General features: G+C 38.3%; 1 protein-coding gene across 5 annotated transcripts; it reads right to left on the bottom strand.

The window, feature by feature from the left end:
- Window positions 1-210: 210 nt before the first annotated feature.
- On the bottom strand, window positions 211-5,608 carry LOC147476470 (chloroplast sensor kinase, chloroplastic-like). 5 transcript variants are annotated; one of them, XM_086584845.1, is made up of 6 exons: window positions 3,769-5,608; window positions 2,512-2,766; window positions 1,778-1,816; window positions 1,103-1,556; window positions 665-753; window positions 211-406 (listed from the first exon to the last, which is right to left on the bottom strand). In XM_086584845.1, exons 1-4 carry the CDS (start codon window positions 3,931-3,933, stop codon window positions 1,542-1,544), a joined length of 474 nt encoding a protein of 157 aa, XP_086440971.1. In that variant the 5' UTR covers window positions 3,934-5,608; the 3' UTR covers window positions 211-406; window positions 665-753; window positions 1,103-1,541. The 5 variants fall into 5 exon arrangements, 3 of the variants coding, with proteins under 3 accessions (XP_086440971.1, XP_086440970.1, XP_086440972.1); XR_015209396.1 differs by having other exon boundaries at window positions 1,103-1,281; window positions 1,448-2,766; XR_015209397.1 differs by lacking the exon at window positions 1,778-1,816 and having other exon boundaries at window positions 1,103-1,281; window positions 2,003-2,766.
- Window positions 5,609-16,327: the final 10,719 nt, after the last annotated feature.

The raw sequence follows: 16,327 nt of genomic DNA, 5'->3' as shown, positions 1-16,327 counted from the left end.
ATTTGTAACGATTATTGATGATATTTTAATATTTAATTTTTGCTTTGTAACGGTTTACAACCGTTACTAATGTGTTGATATAGTAAAAAAAATTATTTTTAATTTTTTTCATGCCCTAAACCTGCACCTCCTGGTTTCATATAGAAGCAAATAAAATTACCAATACTTTTTCACACCATTTGACAAGTAAAATAAACACAAGCAAACGCATGAAAAAAATATTATATTCATTGAATCATATATATAACTTCAAAAAAGTTTTGAGGATTACAAATTCAGATTTACTAAGAGTTACAAATTTCTATACGATTTTCTTAGCAATTCCGAATCTTCAAAATGCAATAACAAACATTAGTGACGATGGCTTCACTCAATATAAATCCTAGTTCTGCTCCACAAAGCCCATCTAATTCCAAAAAAATCACAAAACAAATAATGAACTCAGAAAAATAATCATACTAATTAAATTCATGCAATTAATTAAATACTTGATATTAATTACTTGACCACCCTCCCCCTCAAAGATAAACCATTTGTTGTCTACTCCCATATCTCGAATTTTACATAAATAATGATTACATAAAATCGGTGCATAAAAAGAAAACCTTGTAGTAACTTGATGAGTTGAAAATTGAGAAAATAGAGAGTGGGGTTTAAGTTTTACCTTAACGAGGAGCTTGAAGTGAGCATGACTCATCGATTGGGAAGCAATTCTTTTGGCCTTCTTGTTTTTCCTTTCATAAAATCGATACCCTACACAATACAATCGAACGACAACAAAATGATCTATCAAGCTAAGAAAAAACTTGCACGAAAGATATAGGTCTTACATGTAAAGGGTCCCGTACTCCATGACTCAAAAATAGATTTCCGAAACTCCACATAAATATATTATGAATTAGCTCACTTATGCAAATCTCATCAGATATACAAATGAACCTAATTCAATAGCAATTCACATACAGGACATAACTTCCAATATTTCTTAAAGTATTCAAATGTATCAGGGCATAACTTACATAAGCAAAGCAAATAGACTCGTACTAAGAGAAATTTAACAAAGTAATTATAATAATGAAAAAAAAGGGTGAGAAAGAGAGACCTTGAACTAGTGGTCCGTTGTTCCGCAATAACTTTCCTCCGACTTCGACGCCAAAAAGTGTTGGCAATATTGGGTTCACAATTGCCATTCAAGAGGAGATTGCTAGGCTTTAAGTCCCTGTGGAGAACACTAGCTCAATGCATGTATTTCAACCCACAGAGGATCTCATACACAAAATACTGCACAAAACATAGAGATCACACAAATTCGTTAATTTCATTACAATATACAATTTTTTCTTGTCAGATCAGGAAAATAAGCAACCACAAGAAGACAGTAAATTAAGTAACTCGGACAAACAAAACAAAATATTCAATTATGTGTCTCAGTGTCCAGAGTCCAAACCACGTGCATCCAGGCAGTCATACATATCAAACGTTGGCTAATGTGAATAATGCGTCTTACACTATCCTTTCTTGTTTGTCTCTGGATATCCTATTCAGAAAATGCATACCTGACGATTTAAAACATGTGAGTGTGAATGAATACTGCAAAATCAATGAAAAATTAAAAACTACAAATATTTTTCAGTTTTATAGTTATATAGTACTCTTAAGGGATCATAAACACTCCGCTGCTTCCCGGATTATCAGAACAAGTATCTTTTAGAAATGAACTATGAAGTATCTGATGAAATGAATTTTTTATAGGCTTCTAAAGGGATGTGAGTACTACCTGAACAGTCCCCGGTGGTTGTACACAGTTCTTATAGTTCTGCGCAAGAGTTCAAATCTAACTCAAACAACGAAAATAACAGAAGTATCTTCCACGAAAATACAGGACAGTTCAAGCATCACTTAAAAGGAACATTTCTTTTTATGTATAGAAACACTTGGAGAAAGATAAAGGCAAATAACGATGATAGTAAATCGAGGATCTTTGAGATAATTGATGGGCTACCTTTTATGAAACATTGCCATATAATTGTAGCAAAACATGATCCAAGTAGAGCAAGCAATTGATCCAATTGAAATAAACTACAACCCAAGCTTCCAGAGACCATCCATTATGCCCCTGAGTTTAAAAACTAACTAGGACATGCCAACTTGATGAATAGTTAACCTCCAGGAATGTTGAAGCTAGATAGATAGGTGAACCCATGCATTCTATTCCTTTTTTGTCATTATGATACCAAATGTAGCTTATCTTAGTACATTTAATATATTATAATAGTTTGCTGACAACCTCAAAATAGCTAGCCCACAGTCGCAGAGATGAGGCTATGTATTTTGTTTTCATACAACTTTATGAAAACAATAAAAAGCCTTAATTTGTTTCACAAACACTCACATACTGCAAATTCAATAATCAATGGTTAATTTACTACTAGTAATGCATGAGGCCCATGCTTCATCAATAAAGAATGACTCATATGGCTCTAACAAATAGCAATAGCAAGTGAAACCTACCTGATCCATGACATATCCCATAGCCAGAGAACGAGAAATATTTACAACACTTGATCTTTGTTTAGCAGTAAACTGGGGAAATATATGCATTGGATCTTCTTTAGGAGCCTTCTGATCCCCCATGGGCCTATCTGATTGTAGAGGCAACACAAAAGAGTCCTCCAACATTAGGAACTCAGCAACCAAAAAGCCCACAAGAAACGGATGCTTCACCATTGGGGAAACCATAGCTCCAAACTCATGTATGACTTGAACCTATAAAATAATAATCTCAGATAGTAACAGAGATGGGAGAAGAAACAAACATCATAGTAGCAGTAGCCTATTTATTTGAAAGGGTAGCTTCAGCCACACATAAGGTTGTTGGAACAACAAAATGATCAATCAAAACAACAATGTCTGCTCCTTGAGCCCCCTGACAAAAGGTAACTCGCCAAAGCTCTAATCGGTCCATAACAACCACAATCACAATCGCAGAGATATTTCAGAAGTTATTTCTGTAATGATGTATGCTCCTGCTTTTTAACACTGTAAAAGTAAGAGACTATTCATATACAAATATACAACTGAAACTTCCTAACAAATAAAGCTAAGCTAACTAGCAGTGAAGGCAGCATAGATACATACATAATCAGCAGAGCGAAGGAGAAATGAAGTTCTAGGCTTATTAAACGAACGTGTAAAATTCTTTCCTATCATGTGAATAAGCTGCAAGATATAACACTGATACATATAAGTCCACTAGCAATCACTACGGCAAAGGCAGTCTGTAGTCTGTACTAACCTAGTACAAGTAATGAACAAGAAACCTTCTCCATAACAATGTATTACAATAAAACCAAATAATGATGAGTCAAAACCATTATTCCCATCACACTCCGAATTTCTTACCAAAAACACCTAAACAGTTTCCATGGGAACACTAAAATCACCCTGTGTTGATTCACTGTTTAGTAACACCAACATTCCTCCTCCCTTTTTAGTAATAAAATAAACCACAAGTACGACCAAACTGAGAGTGAGTAGCATAAACAAAGGATTTGTGAATGAAAAATAAAAGTTGCCCCACATTTCGAGGGAGCATGGGGCTACCATCGTAGCCCCTGGAGAAAGTAGGGGGCTGAGTTCGTCTAGAGCTGTTTGGAAGCTCTCGGTCGATGTCTGGATTAACTCCAGATCTCCCAAAGCTGTAGGTTTATTTAGAGGATTTCTATTTTCCCCGCTGAGGGAATGTATACTTCTATCTATTATTTTTACCTGTGAGCAGCACACACAGCTATTATTCCAACTCCCCGAGGTTGTAGTAGTAATAAAAAGGCTGCGGGCAGTGGAGTCAGCTTCTCCGCTTCCACAGTAGGATCCAAAACAGTAGCTAAACCATTTTTTTAAGGCTGCCCCTATTAATTCAAGTGATCCACACATGGATTTTCTTTTCCAGTTGAAGTAGCAGAAAAAGGAGAAGTCGAAGTTCAGTAGGAATTTGACTGAAATCTATCAAGCTCTTTCGAATCAATGATAAACTGTTTTTTCATCTTATACGCAATTACATTCCATCTAGGGAGGTACCCTTCAAAAAGGGTACCGAACGGGATGTCATTAGTCAATCTATTCTAGCGAAGCGCATTGACTTGTATATTAGGTTTAGGTACAGTTGAGGAGTATCACGGAGTCCAAATACACAACCGATCTATATTCCCATAGTGGTGGTTTCAAGCCCTTTTGTTGCATGCAAGGCCCAGATGATGAGTTCTCCATTGGAAGGAATGGTGAGCTCAAATAGGGAAGTATAGAGGTGCCGGCGTAGAAGAGTGTCCTTGTCCTTGCCGGACGGGACTATTATTTACCCAAAGTGTGGTTCCACCACTCACTCTGAAGGGAGCTAAGACCAACCGTAGCGACTCCACCGTACCCCGCCCGAATAGTGTTCGCGGGAATCAGTGCGTGAAGGGACTGTCTGAGGGTTTGATCATGGGCTTAGCGCATCAGGCTTGGAAGTAGTTCAGTGGTGATAGAGAGGATCTCCATTACCGGCCACGTAGCGAAAGACATTAGTGGCTTAGAGCGCTTAGAAGAGGCTTAGCTGTTTCACCTCTAACACCACGTTTCTATATGCTGCCATTCGACAAATTGAGAATGCTAATGAGGAGGCACTTCGCTCCGACAGAAGCCTCTTTGTGTCCTTTAGACCACCTTTATCGGGGTACTCCAAGGGTAGGGACGCAATAGTCTCGTTTCAGGTTCACCTGTGTACTATACATCTATTTACTTTGATGCGCCCACCAAAGGGTACTTCTACTGGCACAAAACCACCAACAGGAACAGGTGCAACACCAGCTCGCTTCCATGAAAAGGAAACGCGTATAGCATCTCGCAGCATGGGAAGGAAGGATAGCTCTTTTTTGCTCTCTCTTTCAGTAAAGGAGTACATACGCATCGCCTCTCTCTAGCAAGCTCAACGCTGCCATTTCCCCACCGTAACCTTAAACTAAATTGCGCAATTTAGTTTCACAACTTAGTTTTATTGTAATTAAATGTGAAATTTCGCTGCCCTAACATTTCTATTCTCTCTAATTCAAAGACCACCCAACTCTTTCATCGCAATCCCAGAATCCAAACCTTCATCACTACCAACTTTCTCCATCTCATCATCAAACACAGTCTCACTCACAACAAACTAATTACTCTCACCAAAAAGTTCTTCTCTTTTCATTGTTTTTTCGTCAAAACTTAAACAAGAATTAGGTGAATCATCATCCAAACTTCCTATTTCCAACACTTCCTCTTCCTGCTCATCTCTTGTAACATTCACAACCTGAACCTGAGGAACCAAAGTACTAGTACCCGATGACGAAGAACCCGCAGAATGACTCTGATTATTTGAAGCAGAACCTCTCTGAACTAAAATTCTAGTCATCTTAAATTTCCAACTCAACCCCTCAAAATTATCCTTCAAATACGCAAATGCTTATCACGTGCTCTAGCTTTAGGTATAGTGAAACCAATACCAAAGCTAAAAGATTTCACAATTTTTTGCTCTTCCTCAAATATCAATCTCTGCATCCCCCTAACAATTCTCATGGGACCACACAACACTCAAGTAATTTCTATATCCTCAAAACTCACCAATAAATATACCTATTTTTTTTAATACTTAACTCAAACCTTGGAACCCAACCTATTAAAAAACCATTTAAAGTAATAAATTTTCATTCTTTTACACAATTACCCTCACAATTTATACAAAAAAAAAAAAAAAAATGATATAGTGTTGTAATTGTTTCATCGTATGTTTTTTTAGACTTTTTTGGTTGTTATCCAAGTGGTTTCAACTTTCAAGTAAATAAAAACATGAAAACTTCATGTTGTAGAAAGACTGCCTCGCCTCCTTGGTCCAATTGTTTAACTAAAAACATTTCTTGCTATTTACCACGTGTTCTGGAATTCGAAATTGATCAACATTTATATCACTAGAAGAATTGAACAAAATAAAAAAAAATTGAATAAAAGCTAGAACAAGGATATTACTTTAAATTTTTGAAGAAAGAAAGACAAACCTGGTTAATCTACCGAAAATTAGTTTTGAATGCGAGATCTATTTTTCATAACCGAAAATTGCGGCGGTGATGAATTAGTTTTGAGGGGATGATGATTTTAGGGATGCGGCGGTGAGAGAGAGAGAGCGAGGTGAGAAAGAAATTTTCGTTTTTAACTCAATGATATTTCGTTTACCTCTTTCGCGAAATTTTCAAGTTTTTAATTTGTAACACTTCTCCAACGCTTTTTAAGTGTTAGCAATTAATTCCGGAAATTCAACCAAATAAAGTAACGCTTTACAATATTGCCAACGCTTATTTAGCGTTGGAAATTTACTAACGGTAAATAACCGTTGCAAATCAAAAAAGGTGCGTGTTGCAAATATCCTATTATGGTGTAGTGCAATTTGACTTGGAGCAAGAAGATAGTGTTATTGAGATCCTGAACTGTATGCCAGTTCCTACCAATCTCGAAACATCAACATAAGAGTTGCTGGGAAGATTTGGGTTGGATCCAGATCCTAGCATGCAAATAATGGGTCTGGAACTGTATCGGCATGATGGCGCTGAGAAAGACTCCCCTACTACTATTCTGGTGATAACCTATTTATTTTTTAAATAAATATAACATATCGTTATTAAACACAATCTCATGCTCATGGCACCAAGTTACTTTCGCAAAAACATATGACTCTCTTGCGATCGAACTCCTAATTACAATTAACTTGAATGGCTCCCATGATATCCTGATCAGATTTTGGTCATGCCTCATTTTAATCTGTTTAGCCTACTAGGGTCACCTATTGTTGTTCCAAATATGGACCAAAATATCGCCGATATATATTGGTATTTTGGTACACCGACATCGATATTTCCGATATATATCCACCGAATATAGAACCATTTTTTTCCCGATATATATCGGAATTTCCGATATAAAACTTTATATCACCGATATAATCGATATATCCGATATTTACGATATATATCGTTTGACTTTTTGACCATTTTTTAATATAAATTTGATATTTCCAATATATTTCTGATATATTTTTGATATTTTTGATATTATATTTCCGAAATATCTGATATTTTCGATATTTTAAATAGTTTGGACTGGTCACAAAAAAATGGATATATCCGATATATTCGATATATATCGGTTTTTGGGTACACCGATATATTCATCGATATCGATATTTTGGGTCTTGGTTCCAAATGAACTTTGGGGGCATCAGGGGTAGAGTATGCATAATAACACATGTCATATAACATAAAGTGCTTCTAATGTATACATAAACTAGAAGAACTCAGTAAGTAAATAGTACGCATGCATAAAATAGAAGAGCTGCAGAGCTTAGTAAGTAAATTGTATGTGAGCTACACAGCTCAATATTACAGATAAATAGAATAATTGTATAAAAAGAATTGTTTATGTGAATCATCAACTAAAAAGCTTATGAAGCAGGGGTAGAATCAAACTTCGGTTCACCATCAGTGCTTACTGTTGCACCATCGTCAGGAACTCGTGTTTCACTCTCAAGAATAGATTGTGTGGTTGGATTAGCTGGAACGGTTGAAGGCTGAACAAAACACTCACCTGAAACTTGAACTGGCAGAAAAGGAAGTTGAACGGGAGGCATGTCATCAGAGGATGAGGAAGCATCAGACATAAGTTCTTCCTGGATAGCTGAGATATTGGTGTCTAGATCAGGAAACAAGATAAAAGGGTTGGTCACTCACCCCTGAGCATCTAATTGAGAGACGTATCTAGTAGCCTCAATTGCCTTCTCAAACTTAACTTGTCTGGCAGCATCGAAGTACTCTCGAGAAACATCAAGTACTCTCAGAGCAAAGCGAATGGAATTTTCATCTGACCTCTTCTTCACCTCTTTCACCACTTGAGAATAGAACTCAGAGGTCTCCGCCAAGAGGTCACCAGCCTTCTTATCAGAGCGAAGACGTTTCTTTTTTCAAGCCCTCTCAAAGCCTGACATGACCTCATTTACATGGCCAATAGCTTGCCCAAGGGTCCTCATCTTAGTGTTCCTACTGTTAAGTTCCCCTTGGACTTGGTCATGTTTTGCTTGTAGGGTAGTGAAGTGGGTGCGCAGTTCCAAGAACTTCACTTTCCAAGTGGCAGCATCAGCAGCTCATTTTTTAGCTTTCTCTAGAGAGCTTGAAAGGTTGGAGATAGTGTCTCTCATATTCTTGAAGCCAGCATCAGATTTCTTCTCTTTCGCCAAGAGCTGGTCAACCTGGATCTGCAGCTCCACAGTTCTCTTCTCAGCAGCCTCTTTCGCCCAGATCAGTTCACTAGTAGCCACGACATTAGTGGATGAATCGGCGGAGGCTGCAAAGATGGGTTCTTTCATAGCCAAAAAGTTATTCACTAACTGGAAAAGAATACATGGTGAGTAAGAAACACAATGAGAGAAACCGAACACTGAACAGAGAAGAAAGTCTTACCTTGGCAAGGTGAATGGCAGGTCGGCAAAAAGATAGGTCCAAGGTCCCAACTATGTTGGCTTCAGCCTTTTCAACAGGAAGTCGTGCAACTTCCAGAACTCCAACCGTGATATCAACATCTTTAACAAAGTGCTTGTTGGTAAAAGGTAGTTCATCAGTTCATCCTCAACACCTCATCTCCACAATCATCTCCATCTCAGAGGAATCTGGAGATCTTGGCGAAAAGGGAATGTCGTCACTGACAGCAGGCTCCTGAACTGGGCCCGATGTCACAGCATCGCTAGAGGCAGCCACATAACTCTTCTCCTTACGATTTCCTCTCCTTCTAGTAATCAAGGAGGATTCGTCCTGAACTGGAAGAGGAAGAAGTCTCGCTTCCTAATCCACAGGAGGAGAAAATGTTGTGCGCCCAGAACTCACAGTACTTATCCCAAAAGGGGAAAAACCAGGGGCAAGTTGCAGCAATTCTTCAGTAGACATGTTGAAATACTCAAAAAGACGGGTGGGATCAGGAACTATCACCCAAGGTATCCTCTGTTCCTTGGGGATCTTCTTGATGAAGTCCACTGTAGCAGCATCAGTTGTAGTTAGTTGATAATAAGGGGAAGAGTCATCTATGGAAGAATAGCAAATATATTTAGGTGAAAGACTCTTATATCAAGTTATAAAGTACCTGAATAGGAAGACTTATTGGTTGGAGCATGGGTGTGTTTTCTGGGAATAGGAATTCCCATTGGCTCATCATCAGCATCAGAGGGGTGAATGTCCCATACATCACCCAACACACGAAGGTGGTGATCATCTCAGCCTTCGTCACTCTGCTTCCCCTCAAAAAAGGCGACTGGAGAATTCTTGTCTCTGGTCATGAGATAATAGTACGATTGGTCTCAAGTACGCCGGACCTCATAAAAGTGACTGAACACCCAACGATTTAGAGCAAATCCATGTCTCTTGGCAAGAAGGGCATAGTACATAACAATTCCGTAAAACAGAGGTGCTACCTGACCAAGAGCAAGATTGAAGTGAATCAGACACTCTCATAGCAATGGGTGGAGGGGAACAGTGAGTTTGACCCTAAGCTGACCAATGGTGATGAACGCCACCTCCTTGTAGGCCAACTTATCAGATAACCTCCCCCACTCCAGGCCGATATCTTTAGGGATGTGAAATTTCTCACAGATTAGTTCCAAGGAGGAAAGAGCTCCAAAGTTTACAAGTGACCAGTTGGGATTCATGATCGAGAAAGAGGAAAAGTTTCAAGCTTTGGTTAAACCTTAATGGGAGATCAAAAGGTTTAGTATGCAGAAAAAAGTAGCAGAAGAGATAATGAAAGTTCTCTCACTAGATCCCTTATATACAGATAAGATGGACGGTTAGGATGAGCCCAAGCGGTGCGTCTTTTCGGGATGGAACTGCCATTATTACCTTTTTTGGGTAATAGCATGTCTGTTCGAGTCGTCTTTTCAGAGCCTTAATTAGTTGGGTACGTCAACAGTTCCAATAATAGTTTTGGAAAAGGATTCTCACGCCAAAAGCAGCGTCGCTTCAAGTGCCCACGTGCTAGATGGCATGAGAGGGGGCATCTATAGGGGGGATTTCCCGTCACTAAACAGATGATACGTGTATGGGAAATAACCTAAGACTATAGATGCCTAGAATGATACGAGGACCATCGGATCAGTTTCGTGAATAAGTGATCTTGTGCTTAGCATGAGTATTTAGTTGACATGTGCCAGGCACATAACTGACCGCCTTCAAACATAACAATTACCCCAGTCGTTAGGAACTGATATAGACAGTTTCTGAATAGAAGAAAACTGAAGATGACGATCTTTGATGATAAGGAAGGAATCGTGATGACATATCTTAGGAGTTACCTTTTAGATATAATCTTCCCATACACGATGGGACATTATGATCAACAAGGAAACTTACCTCTCATAAGATATGGTCTAGATTCAAACTTCCATAAGAAGAGGAATCTTAATAGGAAGGCAGAGTCTAAAGATGGAAGAGAACTCACAAGCGGTGAGGACAGCCCTAACCCTAGGACTTTCGTCGCCCTTCCTATATAAACCATAGGGATTTGCTCTTAGGAACTACTCAAAATAGGGTTTGATTCTCCAATAGAATAAAAGAGATATGTAGGCAGCCCTCAGACGGTTCAACCCTGAACTCACCATTATCTCATCCCTTCTCTATTCAACAAAGGATTCCATATCACAAGGCACAGAGGAAGATTAGGGGATACTCGGAATTTCCCCTACATATATCATGAGCTATAGACGTTGCTCCCCATGAAATCATTGTTCCTCTACGCTCCAAGACAGCAAAAAGGGTTTGACAGTATGACAATATTGCTACATTATTGATTTGCAACCATTATGCTAAGTGCAATCCTTCAAGGATAGCTTTGGCTTAAGCCTCTTCCACGTCTCCAGCTCTAACCCTGTCTTGTCTTGCACCAATGCATACACTAGCAGAGTTCCATAAAGCAAAACCAAGGCCTGATTCGGTGTAATTGTCCACCCAAGATGCATCTATATATATAACACCAATCTAAGCCTATGCTAGGCCAATTGGTACTCCTGATAAGTGGTTGGTTGTTCTTGATGATGTAAGTGTTTGCCCTGAAGAGGATAGTAGTGATAGGAGTTTGCTTGTTGTAGAAGATTAGATCATTTCGATCGATCCATATGGAGTACATGGTTGTAGCTACATAGCTAAGCATGTCTATGATATCATGCTTATTATTGTGTCAATTGATAAGACTACTCAAGACGGAGCTGAGATTATCACTCGAGTTCCAATTTTTAGTTCTTAGGCCAAGACTAGAATCATACCAAATACGCTTGAGCATAGTGTAGGGGGGATTTCCCATCACTGAACAGATGACACGTGTATGGGAAATAACCTACGATTATAGATGTCCAGAATGAGACGAGGACCATCAGATTAGTTCTGTGAATAAGTGATCTCGTGCTTAGCATGAGTGTTTAGTAAACATGTGCCAAGCACATGACTGACCGCCTCAAAGCATAACATTTACCTAGTCGTTAGGAACTAATATAGACAGTTCCTGAACAGAAGAAACTGAAGATGGCGATCTTTGATGATAAGGAAGAAATCGTGATGATATATCTTAGGATTTTCCTTCTGAGATATAATCTTCCCATACATGATGGGACATTATTACCAACAAGGAAACTTATCACTAGTAAGATATGGTCTAGTTTCAGACTTCCATAAGAATAGAAATCCTAATAGGAAGGCAGAGTCCAAAATGGAAGGGAACTCACAAGCGGTGAGGACAGCCCTAACTCTAGGACTCTCGTAGCTCTTCCTATATAAACCAAAGGGATTCACTCTTAAAAACTATGCAAAATAGGGTTTGATTCTATATAATAAACAAGGAGATACATAGGCAGCCGTTAGACGGTTCGACCCTAAACTCACAATCATCTCATCCCTTCTCTATTCATTTAAAGGTTCCAAGATCACACAACAAAGAGGAAGATCAGTGAAAACTCAAAAAATCCCCTACATCTAGTAGCGCCATTGATAAGAGCCCAAAAATATAGTTTTAACCCTGTAACAGTCATACTTTTAGACCAATTATGTGAGTAATAATTAAGAATTAACACTGATTACGTGTTTTTATGCATTTCAGGTTTCAAAGTCTATTATGTGCAGAAATGTGCCACTTTAGTGAGATAAATGAGCTAAGGTCGGTTACTAAGGAGTTCTGTGATTAAAGGCCAAGATTCAATAAGACAAAGCCTTTCTAAAGCCCGGTCAAAAGCTGAAAAGTCGTCGCGGGCTGAAATAGCACACAAGTCAGCAGAACTTCCGAAGGCCGTATCTTTGGACTCAGACCTCAGAATGGGGCCTACCTTATGTCAAAACGACCGGCTCGGAAAGAGCTTTCCAATGGTCTAAGCCTTGATCCAATTAGAGGAGTAGAAGTGGACGAAAAGTATATTGAAGCCAACTGCAGCTGAAGAGGCCTTTTTGGACTGAAAGAATTGGGTTTTGGGCCTGATTCTCTGGCCCAAAACATGGCTCCAAGCCCATGCACGATTTTTGGATCTGGACATATAAAAACAAAAGCTTAACTCTTTGTTAATGGTAACTAGTTAGACCTAAAACGATATAGAACTCTAGATCTAGTTTTCAATATAGTAATTAAGTTTAAGTTCCATTTCCAATTCTTGTTTTAGATTAAGTCTTGAATCATTGTTCTTGATTGATTAGATAAATAAAATAGTTATTTTTATCAATTTCGATTTTTGTTATTTCAATTTATAGATCTAGTTTTAATTCTTGTTGATTATCATTTCGTAGTTTACGTAGATTGGAACATTGTTAGTTAAATTAGTTAACTTAGAATTTTTATATGATGCGTAATTATAATTCAATGGGAAACGATGGGTTGATGACACAAGGCTAAAACCTCCATTAGAGGGGTTGATGAAGCTTTGATGAAAACTTAGTGGTTTAGTGTAGAAGCGTTGTAGAATCTATTCCACTCTAGAAGGTCGTGATTACAGCCCACAAGTTAGTAGAACTTCCGAAGGCCGTATCTTTGGACTCAGACTTCGGAATGGGGCCTACCTTATGTCAAAACGACCGGCTCGAAAAGAGCTTTCCAATGTTCTAAGTCTTGATCCAATCAGAGGAGCAAAAGTGGACGAAAAATCAGTTTAAGCCAACTATAGCTGAAGAGGCCTTTTTTTACTGAAAGAATTGGATTTTGGGCCTGATTCTCTGGCCCAAAACTTGGCTCCAAGCCCATGCACGATTTTTGGATCTGGACATATAAAAACAAAAGCTTAGCTCTTTGTTAATGGTAGCTAGTTAGACCTAAAACTATATAGAACTCTAGATCTAGTTTTCAGTAGAGTAATTAAGTTTAAGTTCCATTTCCAATTCTTGTTTTAGATTAAGTCTTGAATCATTGTTCTTGATTGATTAGATAAATAAAATAGTTATTTTTATCAATTTCGATTTTTGTTATTTCAATTTATAGATCTAGTTTTAATTCTTGTTGATTATCATTTCGTAGTTTACGTAGATTGAAACATTGTTAGTTAAATTAGTTAAGTTAGAATTTTTATATGACGCGTAATTATAATTCAATGGGAAATGATGGGTTGATGACACAAGGCTAAAACCTCCATTAGAGGGGTTGATGAAGCTTTGATGAAAACTTAGTGGTTTAGTGTAAAAGCGTTGTAGAATCTATTCCACTCTAGAAGGTCGTGATTCGCCATGAGAATGGGTGGACGATCTCACATGCTAGTTAGTATTTGGTAGAAATGCCATGAACACTAGGGATTAGAACTCGAAATTCTTGCCGTAAGAACGTAAGAATCGAGATACAAGAATCTATGCTAGGTTATCAAGTTGGATTCGAGGTGGATTCAATTCCCCTCTAATCCTTTATCTAGATTCAAAACAATCATATTTCCATAGCATTAAGTAGTTTAAATTCAAATAATCAATTTCATATTGTATCGTAGTATAACACCTTCGTAAAGCTCTTTTAGACTTAAAAACGACATATTAGACTAGAAAAACATTAAATGCTAGAGAACTAGGAGTGGAACAATTTGTTACTCCACTCTATTCTAGATAGAATTGAGAGTAGAAACTTTGATAAATATAGACCGTAAAAAATCAGTTTTAGTTTACTTTACGTTTTGAGTTTCATCGCTCATTTAGTGAGGTAAACTCTATCTTTTATGTTTATCAAATGGTGCCGCCATCTTAGTTGCACTTTAGCATTGTTTTCATAGTAGAATTAGTCATTTTAAGTCCCATTAAACCCACCCACCCTTGTTTGATTCATACTTGTGGTTGTCCGTTTCAAGCGTTGAAAAGTTCCGCAAAAATATACACGGCGACCATGTTCTAACCGAGCGCACCCTGCGCCAAAAAGATGGATCCTTGAGCGACGACCATAAAAAAAACACTGTAACTTCAAGTTACGAGGCGATCAGCCCTAAGTGAGCCGCCACTCCGCTTAAGCTAAATTTTCCGGATTTCTACAGGTTTGTTTTGAACTTCGTTTTTAAGTTTTTCAGTGTTCTAACTTGTTATTTACACTGAACACGGGTAAACAAGACGCTATTCATAAGCGAAGAAAGGACACTATCAGGTATTCTTTTCTTCCATACCTTGCATCTCCAGTTAGAGGTTCATACTAATATATTAAGATAGTTTGGATTGTTTTCGTGATTAGACTTAGACTTGCATGAGATTAAGGTCTGGTCGGAGAAAAACACCGAACGTAATTAACCGTCAACGTCAACAAACAAATCTATTGAGTATACCAATCACTACACCTCTAACTACTATCCCACCAACCACACCTGACATAATGGCTGAAGAAAGAGAGACTCCTCTCTCCGACTTTTACAAAGCCTTGAGCGATAGCCCTAAATCTTGCATCGTTCTAGCAGACCCAGTGGGGGATTTTCGAATTCCCCCAAACATATTTAATTTGTTACCCGTTTTCCATGGTTTAGATCATGAAAAACCTTATCAACACATGCGTAGGATTGAACAAGTCCTTACAACATTCCATCATCCTACGGTTGAACGGAACAAATTAAACTCGGGGTATTTCCTTCACCTTAGCCGATAAGGCGTTGTCTTGGTTAACTGCCCAAAAGCTTAACTCTCAGGACTCGTGGGCTAAACTTGTTCAACTGTTTATGGAACATTTTTACCCACCCCTAAAGACGGATGAGATGCTTTCCAAGATTCATTTTTTCCGGACGAATCCTCATGAATCATTTTCTCGAGGCTTGGAATCGTTTCACCGATCTACTTATAGAGTGTCCACACCATAACCTAGCAAAGACACGTTAGTTCATGCCTTTTTCAAAGGACTTCAACATCACCATAAAAAGTCCTTGACATAATGAATGGGGTAGTTTCCTAAGTAAAGGATCCTCCGAGGCTTACAAATTTTTAGAAGATCAAACTAAACGTAATAACAATTGGGGGTAGTGATGATATCCCCAAATCTGTAGTTCTTCTTCAACAGTTAAGGCCGCGGTATGTTTGAGATGAAACCCGATCTATAACTTAAAATTTTAATCGAATCTCTAACTAAAAGGTTGAGGCTATTTACGTGCAACAAAAGCCTATTCCCGTCATGAATGTTAACTCCAACCCATGTAATGTCCGTTTGAGTCCCGAGCACCACCCTGAATCCTATTGTCCTCTCCCTATGAACAACAACAATTAGAGCAAGACAATGTTTGCTCTATTAATAGCTATCCTATTCCTAATGCCCCATGGAGACAACATCCCACTTTAGTTGGCTAAACAATCAACAAGTTTCACCTCCGGGTTTAATAACCAAAATGTTAGGCAAACAACTATAATCAAGGGCGGAGGGACAAAGTCGGGAAATTATAATAATTATAACAACAAAGCGCAACCACGACAAGGTTTAGCACAAGGTCGTGGTAATTATAATAGTTATAATACCAATAGAGGTATCGTTCGGTTAACAATAGTAACTATCACAACCCACCCATAAATAATCAACGGAGATAGTTCCGGTCGCACCACCGCGACTACTACACCATCACATCCGGATCATATAGACGCCTTTATACACGTTACCCAACAACTTTTCCAATCAATGACTCAATCAAACCAACAGATCTTACAATCCATAAATCGGGGATACAACGGTTAGCCCAAGAGAAAGCCCAACCAAAAGGCGTTTCGGGACAAAAGCGATACCAAACCCTAAAACAACAAACACAGACCTTTGAGGTAAATGGTAATACTAG

Source organism: Coptis chinensis, chromosome 9, assembly GCF_015680905.1.
Source record: "Coptis chinensis isolate HL-2020 chromosome 9, ASM1568090v1, whole genome shotgun sequence".
Lineage (NCBI taxonomy): Eukaryota > Viridiplantae > Streptophyta > Magnoliopsida > Ranunculales > Ranunculaceae > Coptis > Coptis chinensis.
This window is presented reverse-complemented; position numbering and strand designations above follow the sequence as displayed.